The sequence below is a fragment of the Onychostoma macrolepis genome, chromosome 01, assembly GCF_012432095.1.
Source record: "Onychostoma macrolepis isolate SWU-2019 chromosome 01, ASM1243209v1, whole genome shotgun sequence".
Lineage (NCBI taxonomy): Eukaryota > Metazoa > Chordata > Actinopteri > Cypriniformes > Cyprinidae > Onychostoma > Onychostoma macrolepis.
In genome coordinates, this window is record NC_081155.1 from 7,524,767 (window position 1) to 7,546,963 (window position 22,197).

A 22,197-nucleotide genomic window follows, 5' to 3' on the forward strand; every position below is an offset into this window, starting at 1 on the left:
GCTGTTTATGCATTTGTAGGAGTTTCCCTTTCAGACGGAAAATTTATGGGAGTGGAGCATTAAAATGAATCACACAACATGATTTACTAACATTTGTGCTCGTCAAACTACTGGTATTTGCGCCATTATTTAACCCCCAAAAAAAAAAAAAAAAATTAGTAATTTGTGCTGCTCTTGGTAGATTGTGCTGGTCATTATGAAAATGATCTGGCTGCGTCTGTGTTCTTTAATGTGCGTGTTGTCAGTAAATCACCTGCAGAATTTTCCCCTCCCATCTGCACTTTTATTGAATTTTGCTCTAATGCTATTTTTCCCTATTTAGTAAATCTGGCCCTTAATGTCTTCTTTTATTTCAGTTGATTTCATCTAAGGCTGTGGCTGGAAGTCAGTTGTGGTGTTTCTCTTTCCTTCAGTGATTCTGCTTGTTAATAGAAGCTGTTCCATTTCCACATTTGAATGGTCTTGATCACACCTCTGATTCTCCTGCAGTCAGAACAATATGCTAAAATGTAGCAGTGCAAGACACTTTTGACTTTACACTTTGGAAGGAACTGTTTACATGTCTTACAGGGAGCAATTGGGGGTTTAGTGCCTCAGTTGTGGGTATTGAGGGTGGAAGAGAGTACTGTTCACTTACTACCCTCATCTACATTTCATGTCAGTACTGAGACCCACAAGCTTTGAGTTACAAGTCAGACTCTCTAACCATTAAGCCACAACTGCCCATAAATACCCATGGAGCTCATGGATCAAAATTAAATAATAATAATAATAGTAATGTATGATAAGATATCTGAATGTGTGAAAGATATAGGGCTCATATTAATTGTAGGTACAGTCACTGATTGTTTATTGGTTGTTGTAGGTGTTACTATGGTGATGTCAGTCAGAATGGCTCCTCCTCTTTCTCTGATCTTTCTACTCATGATTTACGGTGAGTCTCTTATGTTTACAGCAACACTTTGCTCTATATTCACTTTTCAGAGTAATTATTTATATTTCATTATTTGCACAATATATAATTTCTGCTCTCCTTCATCACCCTCCACTTATCTTTTTACTTTGATCGTACAAGATATTTCAGCATTTGCAGAAGCCTTTATTATGAAATCTGTTTCAAGGCTTTACAGTGCTGAAATGTTCCTGAACCATAGATTAACACTGACCCCTAGTGGAACCCCTAGTGGTTGCTTTCACCATTTTGATTTTTTGTTTTACATTCTGTGTTTTGGAAGTCTGTGGTATTATACAGACATATAATCAAGACCAGTCCTCCTAGACAAAGATCAAGACCAAGACCAAGACCATCAATAGCCATAAACACTAATCACCATAATGGTAACATAAAATACATGAACATCTAAACCTCTGTTAGTTCTCAATAAGATCTTGTGTATATGTCTGAGAGAAATCAAGTCAATCTGGTTATTAATGCATGCAGCTGATAATGCTGTTTGTGGAGTTGTTTAATCATCCTATGCTGAGATCTTGACATTTAATGTATTTGTTTTTTTATTTCAGTTGATTTCATCTAAGGAATATACTTGCGTATACATATAAACTTGATGCATGCATACACCTATAAACACTCGCACATACATATAAACTCGATCCATGCATATACACCCACAACAACACACGCACATACATATAAACTCGCTGCATGCACACACACCTATACATACTCGCATATACATATAAACTTGATCCATGCATATACACCTATAAACACTCGCACATACATATAAACTCGATGTGCGCACACACCCATAAAACACTCGCGCAAACATACAAAATAAAATTCACAAACGTATACAATTCCGATAAGAAAGACGCATGCTTTAGTTGTGTATATGCAAGTGATTTCATATGTGGATGTGCGTGAACTTTTCAGTGTAAACGGAAGGCATTTCAGTGTAAAAGGAAGCAGCGGCACTTCCGGCGGTATTTCCAGATGCCGGGACATTTCAAAATGCTTAACATGGCTTAATGCATGTTTTTAAAAGACCAAACTCAATAAACACATTATTAATAAAGCATACGATGTATAGACAAGCAGATGAGTCCAGAATAAGAACGTAACACGTTTAATTTCGCGTAAAGCCTTTTCCTCACATAATACGCTTAACCTGGCTTAATGCCTTAAGACAGTGTTTTTAAAATGCCAAACTCAGTAAACACATTATTAATAAAATCAAACTATGTACAGTATAGTATGATTTATTAATAATGGGTGTATTGAGTTTGGCGGTTTTGGAAAAAAATTATAATATCATGAAAAAATATTTAATGACATGAAAAAATATTAAAAAACGTATATTGTAGCAGTAAATTTAAACTGGAGAAAGTTTTGAAGCGCTATTGTGCTTGATGGTTAAGGAACCGTCTGAAAATTCCACTGACGTCCGATGTATTTTTAATTAAAATTACTTTTAAAATAACACATTGTCAAACTGTAAAGCTTGTATTACTTATATAGTGATTTACAGTGAGTTTTTTGCCAATACATCCCTTCATAGATGTATAGTACACAATTAGGCCTATTTAAATAATAAATGTAAGTCCAATTTTTCATGTAAAATTATTGTGTACTGTACGTACAGTAAGGGAAATATTGGAAGTATTGTCTAAGGTGTAGGTGTGCAGCGGAGCCATTATTTGTATCTGTATCTGTATTTGTGACAATCTCAAAATTATCTGTATCTGTATTTGTATTCGGATGGATCCGGAAGTGGGCGTGGCTTAAACCGGAAGTTAATTAAATTACATGAAAATATCACTTTAAATGCAAATCTGTTCGATTCGTAGTTTTCATTTAACAAATATGCCTTGTATAACTAAATAAAGTCTTCTTTTTTATTATAATTATAACTTTGTAAATATCTTCTCTTTAAAACTACAGAAAATGTTGATCAAAAAAGAAAAATAACTTTATTCTTCTTGGTTTCAAGTGAAACTTTGTGTACAAATTTGTCAAGAGACAAACATCCACAATCTTAAATAAGAGCACTAATAGAAAAAAAAGAAGCTGAAAAAAAAAATAGAAATGAAAAGTGTTCAGTTCTCATAGCAGAATGACAATAAAGCTCGCTTGAACTTGAAGTAACTTAAGAGACCATGTGTTGCGGGAGTCTGTGATCATTTACAGACAAATAGTTTTTTATCAACAGAGTGCAACAAATCATTGGGACCCTCCAAAAGCCTTGATCAAACATTATTCGTCTTGTATAATTAAATGTAATGCCATTCACGAAAAGAGCTAATGTAATGCGTTTTTACAGTTGGATTTCGAAAAGGTATGAAGACCGTTTTTAGGATATTTTTTGTCGAGTTGATATAACTCCAGACAAAGCTCTGATTTCTGAGAGACGCGCATAGACTCCAACACGGCTATTGATTTGCGCTCATTTAATTCATATAGGCTGTAGTTTACACTCATTCACTTTACACAGGCACTAGCCAGCTATAAGGTCCAGACCTCCTTAAATGTTTCATGTTCAAAAATAAAATTTGAAAACATATTAAAAATTATTTTAAAATCATGTCGCTGAATAAATTCATGTGGCTGAAACCGTTGAAACGCAGGAGTGAAGGAGCTTGGCGCAAGTGCAGCCTCTGCGCCGCTCCGCCATGTTGCCAGATGTAGTTATTATAAGCATCGCTGGACTCGTTTTAATACTTAATGTAACAGCCTTAATAAAGTAATTAGGGCATTAATAAAGTGGGAAGATGAAGGTTGAGGTTAGAGATTCTGTATCCTATTTGCAAAATACAAGATTTAAACTTACTTTGGTGCATTTTTCAGGGGCTTGGTTTTGTTTGTTTTTTGTAGCAATATCTGGCAACACTGCTTCGCCGGCACTGACAGCAGCAATCAAAAAAGGAGCGCACGGATAGTTTATTGCGGAGGAGACCACATTCGTTAAACAAACAACAATGATCACCATGATATTATCTGTACGAAACTGTGTCAAACGCGACCAAAGCAGTACTAGCCATTATTACTGCACAAATCTTAACAACCGCAGACCTCAGTAATGTAGTGCTGTTCAATATTTTTTCTGTTATTCGGATAAATTATCCATTATCCGTGCCTTTCCGAATAAGGTATTCGCTTCGGGCACACCCCTACTAAGGTGAGATATTGGCAAAATATATTCAAATGTATTCAGTCAGTTTGCCCACTAGGCAAATCTCCAGATGACTGGACATTTTAAAAATGGCTTAATGCATTAAAACAGTGTTTTTAAAATACCAAACGCAATAACATAGTACATAGTTTGATTTTATTAATAATGTGTTTATGGGCGTCGGAACCATTGTATGTGGGTGGGACAGTACCCACCCACTTTTGAAGACCGATATTGGCCCCACCCATATCTGTGCACTTTTCAGAGCGCCGTCAGTCAAATCCATTCCACGTGACATGACGAATGCCCTAATAAATTAAACTTAATTTAGCTACAGCCTTGAACACTGCTGCTTCCTCAAATCTATTGCACTTGGCTCATTCAGAGTCCAAATAAATGAAACTCCATTCCGTGTTTTCACTAGTTACTGGCGCCTGCTGCACTACCGAGACACGTACAGCAAAGTAAACAAAGCATCTGCTCAGATACACCCAAGGGCGTAACCATGGTATAGATATTGGGGGGTCCAAATGTGAACCCCCATTAAACATTACTTGTTGCAAATAGTGGCACTTATCTGCACCTCTGCATTGTAATACATTATAAAATAGTATGCAATAACTTATTGAGTGTAATTTTTCAATTTTATTTAAAATTATTAGGACAAAAGCCCTCCCTACACCTACCCGATACTTTATGTTCAACGTTTTGATTATTTACTTCATTTTTATTGGAAAATAAATGCTTTTCTGATGTGATTTGAAATTTAAAAAGGGAGAAAAAAAGTTCGCCAAAAGGCAGATTCGAACCCCGAAAAGAAGCGTAACACGCTTTACCATCTGCGCCACTTAATCTAACGAATGATAACCATCTTTTGCTAATTTGACTATCCCAATAATACGTTTGTGGGTGGAATTAGTGTAAATAGCCTCTGTCAACAACATGGATATTGGCACTTAGACACTCCGATTTTCTTTTTATTTTTTATTCCCAACAATTAAACAGTTGCCCACAGAAAAAAACAGGGGGTGCTGCAGCACCCTCAGCACCCCCACTTCCCGCGCCTCTGTTACCGTCTGAAAAAAAAAGGCGAATGTCCGCCTGTTCGTCCTGCTTCTTTCTGTTAGCTCCTACCTTAATTTCATTTAAGCACCAGTTACAGTCGGACTGAGCGGTTTTTTCAAACGATGCCGCAAGCCGGCGTTTACGGGCTCAACCAAGTGTACAATCGAGGGGGGGTGGTCACACAGTTTTGTTTCCTTTGTTTTTCCTAAATTGAAAGTAAATCGGAAATAACAGATCCACTAGGCTACAACCAGGGTTCATTAAAGGAGGGCATACCATATGTCACATATTACAATATACTAGGCCTATTATTGGGGGGGACAGATTGGTATTTTTCCAATATATTTCCAAACAAAGTATATGGTGGTTACGCCCATGGATACACCTAACCCTACCCGATACTTTATTTAAACTTTTAGATTATTTCCTTCATTTTTATTTTTATTGAAAACAAATGCCTTTCCGATGCAATAAGAGATGTGAAAAGGGAGACGAACGGTTTCGGTGAAAGGCGGATGCGACCTCGGGTCTCTCGCGTCAAAAACACTGTGGTACATGCTTTACCACTTACACCACCGGAATTTCATAGTAATAGCTGTCTTTTGTAATATTGTTACGATAGTGAGCAGAGGTAAATAACCCCTACCGACAAGGCGGCCTATTTGCACTTTGTGTAGACACTCCGTTATTTAAAAGGCACCAGACTACAGAAAATGGCATATACTGCAGTAATTTTTTTTTTTTTTCTGGGGGAGCCCACCCACATTTATTTTGCTCCCGACGCCCATAAACTGACGCCTTAAACCAGGTTAAGTGTATTATGGGAGGAAAAGGCTTTACGCGTATACATTGTATGCTTTATTAATAATGTGTTTATTGAGTTTGGTCTTTTAAAAACATGCATTAAGCCATGTTAAGCATTTTCAAATGTCCCGGCATCTAGAGATGCCGCCGGAAGTGCTGCTGCTTCCTTTTATACTGAAATGCCTTCCATTTGCACTGAAAAGTTCACGCACATCCACATATGAAATCACTTGTATATACACAACTAAAGCATGCGTCTTTCTTATCGGAATTGTATATGTTTGTGAATTTTATTTTGTATGTTTGCGCGAGTGTTTTATGGGTGTGTGCGCACATCGAGTTTATATGTAGGTGCGAGTGTTTATAGGTGTATATAGTCCATGGGCCCAGGCCACATTTTTCACTAATTGGTACCACCCAAGGTGGCAAATTCTAGTTTGATTTTTTTTTTAAGTCCATATCTCTAGATGATATTACAACATGATAACCTTTTGTTAGTGGTAGATTTGTCACAAAAATCAGCCTTCAATGACACTAAGTTCAATGACACTAACCGTTGAGCCAGATAATGAAAATATCTTGTAACTTTATTTGAACAGAGCATGTCATACAAAGAAAAGCAACATAATTCTACCTTGTTCATGAGCTTATTTGGTCATTGCAAACTGTTTCTGTTTATTCATCATCATCGTCATCATCATCACATTCAACTAGTTTCATGACATCAGTATCCTCCTCCTCCTCCTCCTCCCTCTGATTGCTGCAGGTTTGTAGCTTGCACATTTCTGCACTCTCCTGCATTGTAAATGAATGAACCTGTTAGGAGTATCTGAAGAAACTCCACTAGAGATGTAGGAGTGCAGTTTCTTCATAGTGAAAATGCTATGACATTTCCTGTGATACAATACTGATGGTATGCTACCTTCAGGTAGGTCTTTAGCAAGATCAAGGATGGGGCTGTAGCCTCTTATTTTAGCTGCTCTGAGTAGTATGTTCCATGAATCTACAGGTGCATCTCAATAAATTAGAATGTTGTGAAAAAGTTAATTTTTTTCTTGTAAGTTATTTCAAAAAGTGAAACTTTCATATATTTTAGATTCATTGCATGTAAAGTAAAACATTTCAAATGTTTTTTTTTTTGTTTTAATTTTGATGATTAGAGCTTACAGCTCATGAAAGTCAAAAATAAGTATCTCAAAATATTAGAATATTTACATTTGAGTTTCAATAAATGACCATCCCTACAGTATAAATTCCGGGTATCTCTTGTTCTTTGAAACCACAATAATGGAGAAGACTGCTGACTTGGCAATGATCCAGAAGACGAACATTGACGCCCTCCACAAAGAGGGTAAGTCACAGAAGGTCGTTACTGAAAGGTGTGGCTGTTTACAGAGTGCTGTATCAAAGCATATTAAATGCAAAGTTGACTGGAAGGAATAATTTGGGTAGGAAAAGGTGCACAAGCAACAGGGATGACTACAAGCTTGAGAATACTGTCAAGCAAAGCTGATTCAAACGCTTGTGAGAGCTTCACAAGGAGTGAACTGCAGCTGGAGTCAGTGCATCAAGAGTCACCACGCTCAGACGTCTTCAGGAAAAGGGCTACCAAGCCACTTCTGAACCAGAGACAACGTCAGAAGCATCTTACCTGGGCTGTGGAGAAAAAGAACTGACTGTTGCTCAGTGGTCCAAAGTCCTCTTTTCAGATGAAAGTAAATTTTGCATTTCATTTGAAAATCAAGGTCCCAGAGTCTGGAGGAAGACTGGAGAGGCACAGAATCCATATTTCTTGAAGTCCAGTGCGAAGTTTCCACAGTCTGTAATGATTTGGGCTGCCATGTCATCTGCTGGTGTTGGTCCACTGTGTTTTCTGAAGTCCACAGTCAACGCAGCCATCAACCAGGACATTTTAGAGCACTTCATGCTTCCTTCTATTGACAAGCTTTATGGAGATGCTGATTTCATTTTCCAGCAGGACTTGGCACCTGCCCACACTGCCAAAGGTACCAAAAGCTGGTTCAATGACCATGGTGTTACTGTGCTTGACTGGCCAGCAAACTCGCCTGACCTGAACCCCATAGAGAATCTATGGGGTATTGTCAAGAGGAAGATGAGAGACACCAGATCCAACAATGCAGATGAGCTGAAGGCCGCTATCAAAGAAACCTGGGCTTCCATACCACCTCAGCAGTGCCACAAACTGATCACCTCCATGCAACGCCGAATTGAGGCAGTAATTAAAGCAAAAGGAGCCCCTACCAAGTATTGAGTACACATGCAGTAAATTAACATACTTTCCAGAAGGCCAACAATTCACTAAAAATGTTTTTTTTTTTTTATTCGTCTTATGAAGTATTCTAATTTGTTGAGATTTGTTAAATGTGAGCCAAAATCATCACAATTAAAAGAACCAAAGACTTAAACTACTTCAGTCTGTGTGCATTGAATTGATTTAATACACGAGTTTCACAATTTGAGTTGAATTACTGAAATAAATGAACTTTTCCATGACATTATAATTTATTGAGATGCACCTGTATATTCATAGGTGCCACAAGGTTAGAATCATCATCCGAACAGTGTATTAAACACTCTGACTGTAACACTTGCACTTTGTTCTGCCATACTTCTCTATTCTGTGATGTACATTGAAAATAACAGAAATACCGGTATATCAAGAACAAGGAACATTTAAATATGAGGTGTTAAAAATAGCATCAGGACTAGCCATTTCCAATTATGTTATGTGTTAGTCTGTGCAACAAAGTATATCCCCCCTAACATCAATATATTTTGAGATAGATATACAAATATAACAATTTAATAGATGCAAAAAATTGTTTTATTTAATGTGAAGGCTAATATAAAATGTATACAACAAATATCATGTCAAATTATGTCAGATCTGGATAGCCCTGACTGTCCTGAAAAAACAACATATAGGATGTATGGCTACCTCTTACAATAGACTTCATACAAACCTGCTGTGCAGATACTGTAGGACGATAATGGCTAAAATAATGATTGTCCCAAAAGATTAGTAAAGCTACTCATTTGAAATGGTTACCATATTTCAAAGTACTTATATGGACTCTACAAACAAACTGGTACCAAAGAGATTTTGCCACCTTAGGTGGTACCAAATTCTGGCTTGGCCCATGGACTAATATGCATGGATCAATTTATATATATATGCGAGTATGTATAGGTGTGTGTGCATGCAGCGAGTTTATATGTATGTGCGTGTGTTGTTGTGGGTGTATATGCATGGATCGAGTTTATATGTATAAGCGAGTGTCTATAGGTGTATGCATGCGTCAAGTTTATATGTATACGCAAGTTATTCACAAGTGTATATGCATTCATTACTAACATAATATGTATTGGTATGGATTTCATATTAGTGTGCACGTGTATTTCATATATATATTTTGAACATCCAATAGTATACATGTATATGCGAGTAATTTATAGGTGTATATGCACGTGTTTTATGTGTGTATTGATAAGCGAAGTTTGATTTAAATCCTACGTGGCGCCTCATAGTAGTTATTGTGTTTCTCTTGTTTCTGTTCTTGTTGTTTCTCTTTTCCTCAGCAGGTGTTCATCACTAATGTTAAATCAGTACTTAATTAATCACTTAATTATCTCATTATCTTCAACACTGCTTCAGTGTTACTGAACACTCTGAGTGTGGACTCATATAAACACTGATCAATACTTTTATCTCTGAGAACTTTGCTGTGTGGTTCTTGAATGGTCTCCTTGGAGGGTTTGGTCTTGACTACACCTCTGGCATTAAACTGAAACTGCTATCCTGAGTTCTCATGACCCAGTGTAACTCACAAAACCTTATCATTATTTTTATTTCTGTGATTCAGGGGTTTCTATTGCTGGTTGGGGTGTGAGTTACAGTCCTTCACACATCTGTGCACTAAAGGACTCCTCAGTGATAATGAACTGTACTTATACATACCCTACTGGACATCAGATAATGACAACGTTCTGGACCAAAAACCCTATAAAAGTGGATGAAGAGCATCCAGATCTATCCGAGGACCCTGAATACAGTCAGAGGCTTCAGTATCTGGGAGATAAACAGCAGAACTGCACCATCAGACTGAGTCATGTGACACAGAAAGATGCACACGAGTACTATTTCAGATTCACAGCTGACAAACCTGATGGCAAATGGATTGGTAAACCTGGAGTGACTCTTGCTGTCACAGGTGACTTTCATAAGGTTGAGCTCTTCTTCTGTACATTATGTTGAATAATCAGTGTAGGACATAGATAATGTACCTCATTTATCAATCTAACGTAGAAACAAGTGCGCAGATCAACTTATGACGAGTTCACATGTGATTCATGAAACATTCGTATGTCACCAATCCCACCATATGAATGATCACACATTGATGAATGTGACGGTTGAAAACAATCATCATTTGAATATTATTCCCCCTAAAACATCCTTATTTTGAAGCCTTGCCCCTAGAGTTTACAACACATAGAAATGTGACCCGGCCAAAAAGAGGAAGTAATATCATGAAAGAGAAACTGATCTTACTCCATAAACACCTGTTAACATTGTAATTGCAAACAATTACTGTATATTAATATATATGTATATAATAAAGAAATTTACAAACATTACAAACACTATATAGTCTATTTTAGTTCCCCTCACACCACAAAAAAAAAAAAAAAAAACGGTATTCAGGACATGAAAAATAAGTAGCGCTAAAATTATGTATTAAACTATAAAATAACAAATTAGGCTACGACAGCGGCATTAATTATTAACAGCATAAAAAAATGTCAAGCTAATAATTCATTTATTTAACTCTCTCTTTTTTAAATTGAGGAGTGTAATTTTTATTACAAATTGTTTTACTAAATTTTAGTTTGATTAAGAATGGCTGAAATGTCAAGTTAGAAACAGTAGAACTGATATGTTGTGTGTGTGAGTGAGGTGCCTGCATGATCAGTTGGATTTAATAAAATAAATATAAAGCAATATAAAGAAAATAAATAAAATGTAGTAAGAGTGTCACAAAACAAGCATTGCCTATACAGTTTTCTCTCTCTCTCTCTCTCTCGTTAATCTGTTAATTGTTTAAGAGAAATATATGTTGTGTAGTCCTATTTATTTTATTCATTTTATATACTTGATTTCTGTTAAGTATGTCTAGCGTTTATAGACATTCTAATCTTACTGGTTAATTATTGACTAATGAGCTTCGGTTGTCGGTCAGGGAAATAATCTAAATGAACGAAATGCCATCATTATTCAATTCTCCGCCAGATTTACTATGTTGCATGCATGTTCAGGCTAACTCAGAAACTTGCTTGTGTGAGATTTGTGTGAGATGTGACGTGAGATTTGATCGTAGCCAGCACTCATGTCCACATTGAAAATTCCTACTTTTGTGTAGAAACAAACATACAACCAAATAGTACGTTCGTTTTGTAAATGAGGCCCAATGTGTGTGTTGTGTTCAGATCTTCAGGTGGAGTCTCCTGAGAGAGTGACAGAGGGAGATTCAGTCCGTCTGACATGTAAAAGCAGCTGCGCTCTGACTGACGGAGCAACATTCATCTGGTACAGAAACTCACAGCCATTAACTGAGAGAAGAGACAGAAACAATCAACTCCTGCTGCAGTCAGTCAGAAGAGAGGATGCAGGCAGATATAGCTGTGCTGTATATGGACACAATCTCACATCACCTGCCATGAAGCTCAATGTGACATGTAAGTCTGAATTTTAAGCACTGCATAAATTCCAGAGGATACTGACAGCATAATCTCTTCATTATGAAATAAACCAATACGAACTGATATTCAAATGATGCAACAACAGAAAAATTATCTGAAGCTATTTACACTAACTCTGCCCACCAATGTCTGATTGAGTCAGACAAAATGACAAAAACCCATCTGATAACAGGAGCAGTAGTGTGGAGAGTAAGGCGGGTGATGTCAGCTTCAAATCTGCTTTATTACAAACTCATTCTTCTTCATTTCCCTTTAACATTTCAGCTTGGATATGTATTCATAAATAATAATAATAAAAAGTGAAAAAAGAACATACCTAAAGTATATTTAATAGTGGGAATAAAGTGTTTATCGGGTAGGGTTAGGAGTAGGTGTAGGGGCTATAATTTCAAGTACAAGTAATGTCCCAATAATAAAGTAGCTTCCATTATGATTTCAATTAATATAATCATATACACTAAATATGATGTTTGTCATGGTTTGTGTTAATTTGAACTTGTTTTCCTTTTGCCCGTATCCCTTGTTATGTTGATAGTGTCATTCTGTTTAGGTGTGTCCAGGCACGCATTAACGAATGGGCTTCAAGGGGCTGAAGCCCAGGGGCCTACACTGGGGAGGGGCCTACTGGCTAAAAGAAAATTATATTTTTCAAATAATTATTTGTATGGGAGTTTGCAGCAGTGTGAACAGCATTCTATAGACCTTGTGTACATCTGCCTATTTTCAGTGCTGCGCTTGTTGTTTTCTGTATTCCGCTTGTATTTCCACAGCATGAATGTAAGATCGTACAGATTTATGAATGAGCTGCTCATTAAAAAAAAAAAAAATTTGTAGAAACACTCATGTATTTTAAGGACTCGCAACAGCATTTTCGGTGATTCCTGCTATATGAAAGGAACCGGACAACTAGCGTTCTGTCATAGCGATTTCAGTAACGTACACATACGTGGATATAGGCTAATCTGAGTGTCAGGTGAAGGTTTAGATTCAGTCACTGTGTTTCATCAGAGGTGCTGCTTCAACATCTCAGTTTTAATATCAGGAGGTTTTAAATATGGGGACGGAAAAATAGGAATCATACTATTGCTTAAATCTGATAATTAAACTTTAAATTGCTATGATTAAATTAATTAAACATGAACACTGCGTGTTTCAAAATAAAACACAGTTAGCAATTACCAAATAGCCCTCATTTATGCCAACTTAACCAAGTGATAGTTTTGATCTGCTTATGCTGAATAATGAATATTTTGTTTAATTATTGGTGTTTAAATGATACCTTTTCATATTATCTTTGAATACTGCCTGTAATAATGTAGTTTTTAGTTTTATTAACAGCTATAATTCTGATGTTCCACAAGCGCCAACTTCTGGCAAAGAGTAAATTTGCATATTCACTGTTATTAACATATTAGTGTTGCAAATGTTAACTGGCATATCAACAGGAAAAAAATAAAAATAAATTCAACATAAATACGGACGCTAAAATAGTAGTTTAAAAAGTTTTTAAAAAAGTTAAAATTTCTCAATGGTAGTGTAAAACAACACCCTTTTTACCCTGTCAAAACAGATCTGTCTAACACAAGCTGTATTCTTGCATGCTGCTTAAAATTCAAATGAGCTCTGCTCACCCCGCCCCTCTCTTCTGAGCTGCTCTCTGAGAGACGGTAAACTTTAGCTGCATTCATCGTGAAACTTGCTAACCAGCATGTTATTAGGAAAGGCTATTTGCAAAGATTCATTAAAAAAAAAAAAACTGTATACTAACTTCTCCTGTAGGTGAAGCTGTATCATGAATGATTTGCGTGAGCATAGACGCATTTAGGTAGATCTGGGTGCATTCCCTTCACAAACAAATGTAATTCACTGCGTCTTCAGCGGCTCAGATGTTGGGAGTAAATGACGACTGCTATGTTCATTATTACATCCAACAACAAAACACTTCCATCGCTTAGGAGTCATTCTTGTCTACATCTGCTCCAACATTGAAACAATGGTGGACTGATGACAGCTCACTCAGGGCGGGTCTAAGATAAGACACCAGTCCAGTCTGTGCTGAAACACTACTCTCAATCAACTATCATGGGAGCGGCCTTCGTCAGTGTGACGTCACACAGACAAGAAGCTGAGAACGGCTTGATTTGAGAAAGGGGTAATGATTGTAGTAGAAAACTAAAAAAAGAAAAAAAACACTGGGTGGATTTTTATCATTATAGGGTGGTTGTGTACACACACTGCCAACACACATTTATGTTCAAACAACATGTAAAAGTACATTTCACATCCGATGACCCCTTTAAGGTGCCCTGGGTGTGTCTAGTAGTCTAGACAATTATTGTGGTTGGGTCTGTATATTTAAGTTCCCACAACCAACGAGCCATCGCCAGAAGGAGTGACAGAGCTGAGGATCACCCCAGAGCCAGAGACTCTTCAATTGTCTGAACAGGTGCGTGATCTGGCAATAACGCATGTGGCGGTGCAGGATACAGTGGAGTTCGAGGGTTGGGAGGAAAACCCCACCCATTGGTCTACCGCTGAGGGTATGCTGAGGCTGATCTCAGAGGAAACTATGGATATATACGCAGATATTCCTATACTTCTTCCACCATCATTGGTCCGTCACGACCACGGAGATTGTGCCCGAACTGTCTGTTTGTCCTGTCACAACCATGGAGGTTGTTCCCCTATCCATAGCACTCCCAGTACCAGGGGTCTCTATTTGGTGTGTGTGGGCAGCATACACCATCCTAGAAAACCCAGACTATCATGAACTCCCACCCAGCCTCCATCTCGCACCTCTGCTCTTCTGTCACCTTGGCTCCTCAGTCCCGCCTTCGCTGGTTTCCATCAGTCCATCAGCTCATCCTCAGCTTGCCATCTGTGGTGGGGATTCGCCATGGGCATGTCAGTCTCTAGCACCATTGTGGTTGGAAGATCCCTAGTCTCCTCCTCCACCCTCAGAGACCCAGATTCCACCTCAGCCTGTCTACTCATCAGCTCCACCTTGGCTCCTATCTCCCTCATCTCCATCATAGCCCGTTAGTCCACCAGCTCTGCCGGGCTCCCTCGTCCCTCTGGCTCTGTTGGGTTCCTCCCTCCCTCCAGCTCCACCTTGGTCCTCTGTCTCTTTGGCCCCACCGCAGCCTTCCGGATCCCCACTTACGCCTTGGTCACCAGAACTGTCAGCTTTGCCATGTCCCTCCAGATTCTCAGTGTTGCCTTGGCTCATCGGCTCTCCATCTCCACCCTGGGCTCCCTTACCACCAGCTCCAGGAGGGGGCGTTCTGTCAAGGTTTCTGTTCATTTGAACTTTGTTTTCCATTTTCACCATATTGTATTGATTATGTCATTCTGTTCAGGTATGTCTAGTTAATTATCCTTGTCTATGTATTTAAGTTTCTGTGTGTTCACTTTGAATTTGTCTGGTCTGTCATCTAGTATGTCTACACGTGCTACATGAGTGTTTGGATTGCCCTTGTTGGATTTTAGAAATCCTGTGCTGAACATGTCCTCAGGAAGTGGCACGTCTGGTCACCTTAGGGTAAATCCAACAAGGCAATCGGCACAATGCAAACAACCAACACCTGGTGATTTTAGGCAATTAAGAAATCCTGTGCAGAACATGTCCCCAGGAAGTGGCACGTCTGGTCACCTTAATTTACCCTTGTTGGATTAAAAACTTTTGCTTATTAGTGCTTATTAACACAGTGTAGCCCTGACAATGTTCTTATACTGTTGTATAATATACTGCAATGCACTGAGATGCAGTATCTGCCACTATATGCACTAAATATAAATAGCATACAACTATTTATACCTAGTGCAAAGAAAACCCTGCTATTTTCAATTACTGTAGATACAATCTATTTTTATTTGTACTTATATTTGAAAAAAAAAAAAAAGAAGAAGTCTTTTGGATGAGAATATTTAATTTTTGTATTTTTAGTTACACCCAGAAATGCGTCAGTATCCATCAGTCCATCTGGTAAAATAATGGAGGGAGATCCTGTGACTCTGAGCTGCAGCAGTGATTCAAACCCACCTGCAGATATCAGCTGGTTTAAAGGAGGAATGTTTGTAGGATCTGGAAGAATCTACAGCATCTCAAAGGTCACCTCTGATCACAGTGGAGAATACAAGTGCAAGTCCATCAATGAACATGGGCAGACAGACTCTGATGCTGTGACTTTAAACGTCTTGTGTGAGTTTATTATAAAACATAAGATACTGTAGAACATTCCAGATTTTCAGTAAACATTGGTACAGTAGTACAAAAATGTTTTTTCATCCTTGTCACAATAAGTTTGGTGATTGTTACTAGATCCTCCCAGGAGCATCTCAGTGTCTATAAATAGATCTGGTGAAATAGTGGAGGGAGATTCAGTGACTCTGAGCTGCAGCAGTGATTCAAACCCACCTGCAGAAATCATCTGGTTTAAAGGAGGAACAACTGTAGGATTTGGAAGAATCTACAGCATCTCAAACGTCAGCTCTGATCACAGTGGAGAATACAAGTGCAAGTCTATTAATGAACATGGAGAGAAATACTCTATTGCTGTGACTCTAAACATAATGTGTGAGTTAATGATGATTTAACTGGTTGTGACAACACATCATCTAAACATCTTTGATCTCTAATTATTGTTGACTATAAATGATAAGTATGATTTTTTTTATTTGTTTTAGACCCTCCCAGGAGCTTATCAGTGTCCATCAGTCCATGCTGTGAAATAGTGGAGGGAGATCCAGTGACTCTGATCTGCAGCAGTGATTCAAACCCACCTGCAGAAATCAGCTGGTTTAAAGAGGGAACGTTTGTAGGATCTGGAAGAATCTACAGCATCTCAAAGATCAGCTCTGATCACAGTGGAGAATACAAGTGCAAGTCCAGAAATAAACATGGAGAGAAAGACTCTGATGCTGTGACTTTAAATGTCATGTGTGAGTTAATGATGGTTTAACTCTTTTTTATATTTCTTTTCTATTCCATATTTCTTTTTTAATAACTTTAAATTGTCCAGCCCATTGAAACTCTGTGGATTATTGTATGGACATAAATACAATATGTTTATAGGACAAAAAGGTATCTGCAGCAAAAGCGAAAGTATATGCGGTGGAATGTTTCTAAATATCTCTTGGCACAGCAGAGCATCAGTTTTAGTAAAACAACATATTTCAGTCCAGTCACTTTTTATGTGTTGTGACACTTGTGAACAACACTGAACATGCACTTTGGCTGGTACACTTTAAATATATTATTATAAACTTTTCATTAACTTTAAATACACTGTACAAGAATGGACTTGTAATTGACCCTGATTTTTCCGCAAAGCTGATCTCTGTTGATGTGTCTAAATTTTATCAATCATTTGTGTGTGGACAAGACTTGGTGGGCCACATGATTTTTTTCAAAGAGCCAGGTGTGGCTCAGGAGCCATAGGTTCTTGACTGCTGGTTTAACTGGTTATGAAAACTCATTATCTAAACATCTTTGATCTCAAATTATTTTTGATCGTAAATGACATATATTATTTTTCTGTTTAGATCCTCCCAGGAACATCTCGGTGTCCATAAATAGATCTGGTGAAATAGTGGAGGGAGTTTCAGTAATTCTGATCTGCAGCAGTGATTCAAACCCACCTGCTCTGAACTTCAGCTGGTTCAAAGGAGAAATGATTGTAGGATCTGGAAGAATCTACAGCATCTCAAAGATCAGCTCTGATCACAGTGGAGAGTACAAGTGCAAGTCCAGAAATAAACATGGAGAGAAATACTCTGATGCTGTGACTTTATGTGTAATGTGTGAGTATTATTGCACCTGAATATGCATTTTTTCAGAATATTTCATCTTATTTAGTCCTAATGAACAGTTGTTGTGTTTTTGTCCGTATTTCAGCAGCCAGATGGATTTTGTGGTTTAAAGCTTTTGGTGTTGGTGTGGCTGTTGGTGGTGTTGTTTTTGGAGCATCAGTGTACATTTGGTAAGATGTCCATGTCAGAGCCTGTATTTATTAAATATTCAGTTAAACGTGTCCTTATATATATATATATATACAGTGGGTACGAAAAGTATTCAGACCCCTTAAATTTTTCACTCTTTGTTATATTGCAGCCATTTGCTAAAATCATTTAAGTTAATTTTTTTTCCTAATTAATGTACACAGATCCATATTGACAGAAAAACACAGAATTGTTGACATTTTTGCAGATTTATTAAAAAAGAAAAATTGAAATATCACATGGTCCTACGTATTCAGACCCTTTGCTGTGACACTCATATATTTAACTCAGGTGCTGTCCATTTCTTCTGATCATCCTTGAGATGGATCTACACCTTCATTTGAGTCCAGCTGTGTTTGATTATACTGATTGGACTTGATTAGGAAAGCCACACACCTGTCTATATAAGACCTTACAGCTCACAGTGCATGTCAGAGCAAATGAGAATCATGAGGTCAAAGGAACTGCCTGAAGAGCTCAGAGACAGAATTTCTGGACGACCAGAACCCTTCCTAGAGCTGGCCGTCCGGCCAAACTGAGCTATCGGGGGAGAAGAGCCTTGGTGAGAGAGGTAAAGAAGAACCCAAAGATCATTGTGGCTGAGCTCCAGAGATGCAGTCGGGAGATGGGAGAAAGTTGTAGAAAGTCAACCATCACTGCAGCCCTCCACCAGTCGGGGCTTTATGGCAGAGTGGCCCAATGGAAGCCTCTCCTCAGTGCAAGACACATGAAAGCCCGCATGGAGTTTGCTAAAAAACACCTGAATAAGATTCTCTGGTCTGATGAGACCAAGATAGAACTTTTTGGCCTTAATTCTAAGCGGTATGTGTGGAGAAAACCAGGCACTGCTCATCACCTGTCCAATACAGTCCCAACAGTGAAGCATGGTGGTGGCAGCATCATGCTGTGGGGTGTTTTTCAACCGCAGGGACAGGACGACTGGTTGCAATCGAGGGAAAGATGAATGCGGCCAAGTACAGGGATATCCTGGACGAAAACCTTCTCCAGAGTGCTCAGGACCTCAGACTGGGCCGAAGGTTTACCTTCCAACAAGACAATGACCCTAAGCACACAGCTAAAATAACGAAGGAGTGGCTTCACAACAACTCCGTGACTGTTCTTGAATGGCCCAGCCAGAGCCCTGACTTAAACCCAATTGAGCATCTCTGGAGAGACCTAAAAATGGCTGTCCACCAACGTTTACCATCCAACCTGACAGAACTGGAGAGGATCTGCAAGGAGGAATGGCAGAGGATCCCCAAATCCAGGTGTGAAAAACTTGTTGCATCTTTCCCAAAAAGACTCATGGCTGTATTAGATCAAAAGGGTGCTTCTACTAAATACTGAGCAAAGGGTCTGAATACTTAGGACAATGTGATATTTCAGTTTTTCTTTTTTAATAAATCTGCAAAAATGTCAACAATTCTGTGTTTTTCTGTCAATATGGGTTGCTGTGTGTACATTAATGAGGGAAAAAATTAACTTAAATGATTTTAGCAAATGGCTGCGATATAACAAAGAGTTAAAAATTTAAGGGGGTCTGAATACTTTCCGTACCCACTGTATATTAGTGCTGTCAGTCGATAAAAAAACCAAAAAACTAATTAATCGCACATTTTTTCTGAAATTAATTGCGATTAATCGTGATTAATCCCACCTAACATTAACGTTTTTAAATATACTTTTATATTGCAATATTTTCACATTCAATCTTCAAATTAATGTACAAACAACATAAAGACAGTATATTTTTTTAATATTTGTTTAATGGCATCTTTTTTTTATGACTGAAGGACAGTATCACTGACACCAATACTACTGATTTCTCTATAAAACTGCCATTCAGACTGTAGCCTATAGACTATAGCTATATATAGATTACGATCTATAGCCATTCAACATTACAGTATAATTGAGAGCTATCAATTTTAACATTTATTAGACTTTAAAAAAAAAAAACTTCTAATTTAAGTGAACTTAAAACAATCTTCACATAAACCCATAATAAATGTCATATTTACATGTGCCCTTCAGCAGAAATACAGAAATTGAAGTTATCAAACACTAAATTCTAAATTAAATACAGATGAATCCTTAAAGCTATAAAAGTTATTGATTTCCACTTTTTTTTATTTTGTCCTGTAACGAACAGACATCACAGCAGCTGGTTATTAGGTTGTTTTGACTGTTATTTTTTTAAGAGCTGTCGCTGCTGAACATAGCACGGATCTGACACGCATCATATTTTCTGTCAACTCTCTTCACCTTTTCTGGCCCACTTCAGGTCTTAAAGTCTCTATTAATGAACTGACGAGTTGAATCGGGTGTGTTAGATGAGGGAGACAGTGCTGGGCTGCTCCAGGACACTTTTGAAAACCATTTTAGAGACATGTACATAAATGTGACTCATATAAAATATATTACATGCATGCACAGTTTTAAGGCAGCTTTAATCACCTTTTTGGTAACTTCATGACTTAACTGACCACGATATTGCATGCACGTAATTTATTTCACGTTTTGATATAAAAGAATACAGGTTATGGCCAGCGCCTTTGTGCTGCAATGGAAGAGCGCGAGCCCAGTACTCGAGTCAAACGAGAGCGGAACTGAAGTGAAGTTGAGCGCGTGTCTGAAACGTCTCCCGTTTGATGTGGTTGTAAAGACGTTCTGCGACTGAATAAATGCACTTCTTGTCAAGAGAAAAAGTGACAGAAGTAGCAGTTTTGAGTGGGGTGGCCAACCGTAGCCCCGCCCCTGCGTTAATTGCGTTAAACATTTTTAACGCGTTAAACTGAAAAAAATTATCTGCCTGCGTAAACGCGCTAATTTTGACACCACTAATATATATATCTATATATATATACGGTGGGTACGGAAAGTATTCAGACCCCTTAAATTTTTCACTTTGATATATTGCAGCCATTTGATAAAATCATTTAAGTTCATTTTTTTTTTCCTCATTAATGTACACACAGCACCCCATATTGACAGAAAAACACAAAATTGTTGACATTTTTGCAGATTTATTAAAAAAGAAAAACTGAAATATCACATGGTCCTAAGTATTCAGACCCTTTGCTCAGTATTTAGTAGAAGCACCCTTTTGATCTAATACAGCCATGAGTCTTTTTGGGAAAGATGCAACAAGTTTTTCACACCTGGATTTGGGGATCCTCTGCCATTCCTCCTTGCAGATCCTCTCCAGTTCTGTCAGGTTGGATGGTAAACGTTGGTGGACAGCCATTTTTAGGTCTCTCCAGAGATACTCAATTGGGTTTAAGTCAGGGCTCTGGCTGGGCCATTCAAGAACGGTCACGGAGTTGTTGTGAAGCCACTCCTTCGTTATTTTAGCTGTGTGCTTAGGGTCATTGTCTTGTTGGAAGGTAAACCTTCGGCCCAGTCTGAGGTCCTGAGCACTCTGGAGAAGGTTTTCGTCCAGGATATCCCTGTACTTGGCCGCATTCATCTTTCCCTCGATTGCAACCAGTCGTCCTGTCCCTGCGGTTGAAAAACACCCCCACAGCATGATGCTGCCACCACCATGCTTCACTGTTGGGACTGTATTGGACAGGTGATGAGCAGTGCCTGGTTTTCTCCACACATACCGCTTAGAATTAAGGCCAAAAAGTTCTATCTTGGTCTCATCAGACCAGAGAATCTTATTCAGGTGTTTTTTAGCAAACTCCATGCGGGCTTTCATGTGTCTTGCACTGAGGAGAGGCTTCCGTTGGGCCACTCTGCCATAAAGCCCCGACTGGTGGAGGGCTGCAGTGATGGTTGACTTTCTACAACTTTCTCCCATCTCCCGACTGCATCTCTGGAGCTCAGCCACAGTGATCTTTGGGTTGTTCTTTACCTCTCTCACCAAGGCTCTTCTCCCCCGATAGCTCAGTTTGGCCGGACGGCCAGCTCTAGGAAGGGTTCTGGTCTTCCCAAACGTCTTCCATTTAAGGATTATGGAGGCCACTGTGCTCTTAGGAACTTTAAGTGCAGCAGGAATTTTTTTGTAACCTTGGCCAGATCTGTGCCTTGCCACAATTCTGTCTCTGAGCTCTTCAGGCTGTTCCTTTGACCTCATGATTCTCATTTGCTCTGACATGCACTGTGAGCTGTAAGATCTTATATAGACAGGTGTGTGGCTTTCCTAATCAAGTCCAATCAGTATAATCAAACACAGCTGGACTCAAATGAAGGTGTAGATCCATCTCAAGGATGATCAGAAGAAATGGACAGCACCTGAGTTAAATATATGAGTGTCACAGCAAAGGGTCTGAATACTTAAGTGTCGATTACACAAGATGAATACTTAAACACAACGATTAACTAAACATCGGTGGCTTATAATCAGGAATGATTAAATAAACTTACATTCAATCACGCACAATAACACCTGAAGAAAAGGCGGAGCAAGCGA

General features: G+C 38.4%; 1 protein-coding gene across 1 annotated transcript in view; it reads left to right on the top strand.

Annotated features, from left to right (window-relative positions):
- The first annotated feature begins 867 nt into the window (after nucleotides 1-867).
- The window catches only part of LOC131521508 (B-cell receptor CD22-like), a 29,020-nt gene continuing 7,690 nt past the window's right edge, over nucleotides 868-22,197 (top strand). Inside the window, exons 1-8 of the mRNA XM_058746333.1 lie at nucleotides 868-934; nucleotides 9,884-10,231; nucleotides 11,508-11,756; nucleotides 15,727-15,981; nucleotides 16,102-16,356; nucleotides 16,467-16,721; nucleotides 17,325-17,582; nucleotides 17,677-17,761. Of these exons, the coding sequence (XP_058602316.1) occupies nucleotides 874-934; nucleotides 9,884-10,231; nucleotides 11,508-11,756; nucleotides 15,727-15,981; nucleotides 16,102-16,356; nucleotides 16,467-16,721; nucleotides 17,325-17,582; nucleotides 17,677-17,761 (1,766 nt within the window). The 5' untranslated portion in view covers nucleotides 868-873. The remainder of the gene's footprint in view (nucleotides 935-9,883; nucleotides 10,232-11,507; nucleotides 11,757-15,726; nucleotides 15,982-16,101; nucleotides 16,357-16,466; nucleotides 16,722-17,324; nucleotides 17,583-17,676; nucleotides 17,762-22,197) is intronic.